The 7,348-nt window shown below is 35.0% G+C and overlaps 1 protein-coding gene across 1 annotated transcript; it reads right to left on the reverse strand.

Moving 5' to 3' along the window:
• Positions 1–5,975: 5,975 nt before the first annotated feature.
• On the reverse strand, positions 5,976–7,034 carry LOC107903802 (uncharacterized). The gene has a single exon (XM_041115182.1). It carries the CDS (start codon positions 6,767–6,769, stop codon positions 6,152–6,154), a length of 618 nt encoding a protein of 205 aa, XP_040971116.1. The 5' UTR covers positions 6,770–7,034; the 3' UTR covers positions 5,976–6,151.
• Positions 7,035–7,348: the final 314 nt, after the last annotated feature.

A 7,348-nucleotide genomic window follows, 5' to 3' on the forward strand; every position in this document is an offset into this window, starting at 1 on the left:
TGCATTAGAGGATTTCGTAATTACAACTTGTTTTTGTTGAGTATGCCTCATTTTTCAGTCAAATTTGAAAGATAATCTTCCAGTTAAACTCACTTTATTGTTTTAATCGAACTCTGATTAGTCTAGATTATTTTATTATTATTATTTGACCTACGAATTTAGCCTATAAATAGACTCTTTTACTACCTTAGAAAATACACCCATTAAAAGATTAGAACTCATAACACTTATAAAGAATTTTGTATTTATGTTTTGAGGATTCTTTGTTTTCTGGTTTCAAGGTTTAGTTTTTATCTTTATCTTTTGTACTCTTTGTTATTTTACCATTATAGTAAAATTATCTTTACTCATGATTTTTTATCCTCTTTGAAGGCGTTTTCCATGTTAAATTTGTGTCTTCAATTTTTTAGTTTCTTCCACTAGTTTTTACTTGTTCATTGCTTAATCGATTCTATTTCTGAAAATTGATATCAAGAGCTAGTTCAATTTTAGTAGATCAGCCCGTTCAGAAATGGCAGCAACAAGTTTTGATATTGAGAAGTTCCATGGTGTCACAAATTTCAATCTGTGGCAAGTTCGGGTGATGGCAATTCTAGTTCATACCGGCCTGAAAAAGGTTATTACCAGGACAAAGCCTGAGAATCTAGATCAAATAGAATGGGAAGAGCTTGATGAAAAGGCACTATCTACAATCCAATTGTGCCTTGCGAATAAAGTATTACAAGAGATATTAATAGAGAAAACCTCACTCGTCTTGTGGAAAAGATTAGAAACTCTTTATGCGACTAAGTCTCTAGCTGTTTAAATAGTGTCTATTTACATTTTGCATGAACAAAGGTAATCACATTAGTTCATATATTACTTTTTCAAATGATTTAAAGAACGTTGAGGTTAAGATTAACAATAAAGATTAGGCTATGTTATTATTGTGCTTTTTACCCTTTTCATACAAGTCTTTCAGGGAAACCCTGATTTATGGTTGACACAAACTCTCATTCGAGGATATGAAGGGTCATTTGTTAAGTAAAGACAAACTCAACAATGAGTTTGGTTTCTGATAGCAAGGAAGATAGGCAAGCTTCCATTTTGGTAGCATCAAATAAGCGAGACAAAAGGTGTCACTATTGTAAGAAGTTAGGTCACGTCAAAATAGAGTGTTATAAACTACAAAATAAAATGATTGCTGAGAGTAACGAGGAAAATGTAGTTGGTGCTAATTTGGCCTACGAAAGCAGTGATAATTTCTTGTTAGTGTCAACAAGCGATAGCTCTGAGCTTACGTTCGAGTGGATCCTAGATTCAGGATGTTCTTTCCACATGTGTTCTAACAGAAAATGGTTCTCCGCATACAGTTTGATTGAAGGTGGAGTTGTGCACATGGAAAACGATTCATCCAGTAAGGTAATCGGTATTGGTACTGTTAAAATTAGGATGCACAATAGGATGGTTAGAACACTCTTAGATGTCAAGTATGTACCTGATTTATGAAGGAATTTCATCACATTGAGTATTTTAGACTCGAAAGGTTGCAGAATCAACATCGAGTCGAGTAGCATTAAGGTGTCTCATAGGGCTCTTGTTTTATTAAAAGGTAAAAGGACCCGTCTTTATATTCTGAAAGGTTCTACAGTGATCGTAAGCTCTAAATTATATAGTTTTTTTAGTAGTTTATGGCACCTTTTTACTTAAAAATAATATTATTCCTGAGTATTTGATAGTTAAAAGGGTGAATTTTGTTCATTTTAAGGTAAGGGGCATGATGTAATAAAGAATGTAATTCTATGTTATTTTCCATTAAATATGTGCATAATTTAAATATTTTATTATTTTATGTAACATATTAATTTTGATTTAATTTATTGTAATTGGACCAAAGAATTATGAATGGTTTATTTGTTAAATCCACATTGACATGAGCCTATTTTTCACTATGGACAGCAACATCAAGCAAATTTGGGTCATGATGAAATTAATTTGATCCAATTAAAATTGGTGCAATTGATGAACAAGTTTGGTAAGAATTTAAGTCATCAACCCATCCAAATAAGAGAGAATGAAGCCCAATTTGGCAAGGGCATTTGAGCAGCTCAAAATTCACTTTGGGATATTTATTCAGAGGTCCTCACACTTGCAAAACATTTAGAAATCAGCCTTCAACAATTACCCTTGAAATCGTCCACTACCTTGCTTGATTCAAGCATGATTTCATGCATGAATCAAGCAACCAACAACCACTCTCTTCCACAATATAATGTCGGCCAAGCATGAGAGCATATCATGTGATTTAAAATGTTATTTTTAGCAAACCTACTAGCCATCCCTCTAGTATAAGTAGACCCTCTCATTTCACTATTCAATCATCCTTCAATCATTCCTCATTTCATCCTTTAGCATACATTCATCCATCCTTTCATTTCTCTCTAACTTTCATTCTTTTCCTTTCCTTTTTCAACCATCTCATTTCTCTATTTAGCTAAGTAATTCCTAGAGAGAAAACTTTTTCTTAGCCGGCCATCTTTAGGAGCAGTTTGTGGAGGAGTAGCCGTGAGAATTAGAGGAAGCCTCTACGATTAGTGATCACACTATCAAAGAGTTTTTTCTTCCTTTTGTTATTATTTAATTATTCATTATGTTTGCAATTTGCTTTGTTGTTTTCTCATTAATAATGATAGCTTAATTTTTTTTAGCTAGAATGATTACATTTATTTAATAAAGTTCATTAAGTTATGTTCATAATGCTCTGTGCCTCAATCGATTATGCTTTCAATTAAAATCATGCATGTATTTCATTCGTTCAAATATGATTGAATGCACTAGAATCAATTGAGCCATCCTAGCTAGATGACGATTAATAGATGCAATAATTGAAAGCTGCATACTTAATTTAGATCATAGCCTGATTAAATTAAAGGTATGTAATAACTCGAGAAAGCTCTATTACTTTGCATAACTTTTAGATTTGTGTGATTAAATTGTTTCAAACCTAATCTGTCCCTATTACTTCGCATAAAATCTAAGAAACCCTTAGTTAAGTAGTATGCATGTTTTTCTAAGTAAAAGATTTTGAAATGACTTAATAATGGTTTCAAAAAGTTCATGAAAGATCAAGTTGCCATGGAAGATTTTCCAGAACATTGTGAACATGATGAAAATGATCTAAGTCAAATGATGTAGTTGTTCTAGCCTATTCATGTTATCGTTGTTGAAATCTTGTGAATTCTGCTGCTAAATCCACCTTATCCATTTTAATTATTCATCACATTTAGGTTAATTTGCATTAGGGATCACTTTGCATCTAGATAATTATTTAACTTAACATCAACCAATCAAACTTATTTTGTTTTTTTACCAAATTGTTAATATTAATTTTGCAAAATATTGATTAACATATACAGCCCCTATGGAGACGATAACTCTTATACTTATTACTTGATAACAATTGTGTACACTTGCACAAACCTAACATTACAATGACCAGTGAAACCGGACGTCCCTCGTCCATTACGAAGTCAAAGTCAACTCGTTTGGAGTGGAGGCAACTTAGTCATAGGAGGGAAAAAGATATGACGATTTTGTTGAAGAGGTTCTCTTTTGGATGCATGTTTTGAAAAGTTAGGACATTGTGTTCGTGAAAATCAAACCCAAGTTAGTTTTGATTTGCCAGTGCACAAGTCAAAGCTAGAAATAATTCAGCTTCTAAGCACAGATTTGACTCAGTTAATTCCCTGCATAGTTCAAGATAGGCCCGTGATGGGCTTTGGCAAAGATGGCGTTGTGGAAATATGAGTCAAGGTGGAGATTTGAGTATGCCTCATAATTTAGTCAAATTTGATAGATAATCTTCTAGTTAAATTTTTTATTAGTTTTAGTCGAACTCTGATTAGTCTAGATTATTTTATTATTGTTTGACCTACGAATTTAGCCTATAAATAAGCTCTTTTACAACCTTAGAAAATACAGTCATTAAAATATTAGAACTTATAACACTTATAGAGAATTTTGTGTTTACATTTTGAGGGTTCTTTGTTTTTGAGTTTTGGGGTTTAGTTTTTATCTCCATCTTTTATACTCTTTGTTCACTTGCCATTATAGTAAAATTATATTTACCCGTGGTTTTTTATCCTCTTTGAAGAGGTTTTTCCACGTTAAATTTATGTGTTTAATTTCTCAATTTATTCCACTATTTTTTTGTTGTTCGTTGCTTAATCTGGCCGATCTCCGACAGTTTATAATTTTATTACAATGCCTTATTTATAATATGAGCTTCGTCTTATTAGTACTTTGAACAAATTATAAGTTAATCGTACAAACATGAAAGAATATCTTTCAATTATTATTAGCGTAAATATCCTTTAGAGAAGATGCTTAAATGAAATTCTCAACCAAATCCAATCAAGGTTTGTAGTTAGAGTAGTAAACTACTTTCCTATGGAGGAAAAGACTAGAGAGGTATTCGTTAAAATAGAATTATAGTCACTTACAATGCATGCTATGATCTGTTTTTTATTTCTGAAATCTCTTTGCGATGAGATAACGGGCCTTATTAAACACTATTGGTGGGCTGCCAAACATGACTCCAAGGGGATACATTGATTGAATCGGGACTTAATTTATAGGCAGTGACCGTAGGTGGGTTGGTTTCCTTATTCAACCGGACTTGGTAGCGAAGCAAGGTTGGAGGCTCATTCATAATACTAATTCACCGAGTTATAAGGTCTTAAAGGGAAAATATTTCCCTAATTGTGCTTTCATCGATTCTAACTATTTGGCAAGCCAAGGATGTCCTGAACTTAGACTTGAAGTGGCAGACTGGAGAAGGGAGAGGCGTACAGGTTTGCAAAGATAAGGGGGTTACTGATGCTTCTGAATTTCAAATCATTGGTACTCCTATATCACTCTCAGACGATGCAAGGGTCGACAACTTACTGAAAAGGATAGATGGTAGTGGAAAATAGAGCTCATAAATGGAGAATTTTCTCCACCTGATGCAGAAGCAATTTGTTGCATCCTTGTCTATGAATCACGGCCCAAAGATACTTTGGAGTGGCATCATAGAAAAACGGGTGTGTACACTGTCAAGAGTGGGTATATGACTATATGTGTCTTCTAAAAGCAAAACATGGTAGAGGAAGTTGGATGTCTCTGTGGAACTTAGAGCTACCTTTAAATTATTCTCTTGGCAGGCTTGCTATGGTATACTACCTTTCGGATGAAAATAGCAAGGAGAATTCACGTCATTGACCTTCTGTGTCCAAGATGCCATTCCACTAATGAGGATGATCTGCATGCTTTAAAGCAAATATGGGGCATACGAAATTAGACCGTTTAATAACAATGTTTCACCTCTAGCGCGAGCTGTTGGTAAAGCTAAAGTGTTCCTATAGGAATACTACAATCTTGCGCAATCAGCTAAGACTACCACCGCTACTCATACTGGTATAAATTGGCTGCCTCCTCCAGCAAGCCATGTAAAAGTAAATTTCGATGCCACCTTTTTTGCAACATCACCTGGAGCAAGGATTGGGGTGGCTATCCGGTGACCTGGATGGTTTTATACTGGGAGCACTGCTCCTTCCAAAGAGGTGAATCCGAATCCGTGCATGACAAAAGCAATGGTAGCACTAAGGGCCATAGACTTTACTCACCAAATGGTACATCAATGTATATGGTTACAAGATGATTCACTGCAGGACATTAAGTGGTTTTGTTCAGCGAAAACAGATTTATTAGTCATTGGACCACTTATAAATGATGCAAGGCAAAGACTACACGGGTTCGAAGATGAGATCACACCTTTTCGAAGACAAGCAAAACAAGTAGCACACTCGTTGACTAAATTAAATGTTATTGAGCAGGATGATATCGCAGTTATGTTGGATACCGTTAATATATGATGAATGAAATTATGTTTATTTGAGAAAAAAAAATTATCATTTCTCAAAGTTAAATTTCGTATCCTGTCTCACAACCATGTCTTAAGTGGCATCAATTGGGGAAATCAAAGAAAAAGTGGGAGAGAAGGGTTGTATCAGAAAGAAAAACAAAAGTAAAAACGCAGAGATTTACAGAAATAATTATGACAATTTCAAGTCTGGACCTGTCCAAAAATCCTCTCACGCAAAACATGGGAGAGAAGGGATGAATCAGGATCTCACTGATCGATATTTTGGCTTGAGTTGACTCTTCTTGGAGAATCTGGGGGTCCCAAAATTTCTGCATACATTTCCATGAGAAACTTGTCGACAATATCAAGATAGGTAGGACAAGTGAGTCGAGAATAGTAGTGAAGAACCTCTTCAATGTCAAGAACATGTTCCATATTGCTCATATCCATCATCTCTAGCTCTTTCAGCTTTTGTGGCACTGATAAATTCCTTTCTTCTCTTCTTCTCTCGCCTGAATTACAATCCTCTCGTCTGTTCCCCACCTTGGCACTCCTCGTTTTATGCTGCTTAATGTCCTGATGGTCATCTCTTCCTTGTGTCGTAGACTGCTTCATATTTCCCTTATTGTTTCCTTGTCTTTGTGCTTCTATATTATGAGTTGAAAATTTTATCTTTTTCCTGTTGTCATTTCTTTCCTTTGGGTTGCCATTGTCGTTGGGATTCACGGCAACGCCTGCAGCGGTGAATGAATAGGGATTGTACGGAGAGGCTTTGGGTAGCCTTTGGTAAGGTTCAGCATCAGTACCAGAGAAGAGAGACTTGAAACTTCGTAAGGTTTTCTGAAAGAACCTTTTGGTATTGGAAATGGAATTTCGAAGCAGCATTGGTTACGGATTACAAAGAGAGTCAAAAGGGGAAATCACTTATTTGGTGACGGTGATGAATACAAATAATAGAGGAGGAGCCATTAAAGGGTGTTTTGAAAAACTTGGATTGAAACAACGGAAATTAGAGAAAGGGTACTGTTTTTCTCACTTTGGGGGTTGTTCTTATGTTTGTCGTCGTTTCACATAAGCTCCTTATTATTGTTGTTGCATTGGGTTTTGTTCTTTGGTCACCAAAAGAGTCCCCACTAGCACTAGTGTTCATCAAACATATGTCAAAGCTTTTAATTTATGGAAGATTTGGTGATGGTTTCTTGCTCATTAATATTATAAATAAAGATAGTATTTCGTGGCTTTTACTTTTGGTGGTGGAGTTGGTGTGGTGTGTAGCCGCTTTTAGAGGAGGAAAGGACAGCGGCCCTTCCTGCGCTGGTAGTTGAATTGGGCCGCCGGTTTCTTCATATATACCAATTCTAGATTTTATCATAATTTTCCAATCAAATATTGGTCTCTCACTTTTAATCACTTAAATCGATGATGTTTATTACTAGGTTGAAAATTGGTTTAATTTAATCATCT

The sequence above is a fragment of the Gossypium hirsutum genome, chromosome A06 (genome assembly GCF_007990345.1).
Source record: "Gossypium hirsutum isolate 1008001.06 chromosome A06, Gossypium_hirsutum_v2.1, whole genome shotgun sequence".
Taxonomy (NCBI): domain Eukaryota; kingdom Viridiplantae; phylum Streptophyta; class Magnoliopsida; order Malvales; family Malvaceae; genus Gossypium; species Gossypium hirsutum.

What these genes read in the sequence shown, in the direction of transcription:
- LOC107903802 (XM_041115182.1), bottom strand. Translation starts at nt 6,769, where the DNA reads ATGCTGCTTCGAAATTCCATTTCCAATACCAAAAGGTTCTTTCAGAAA.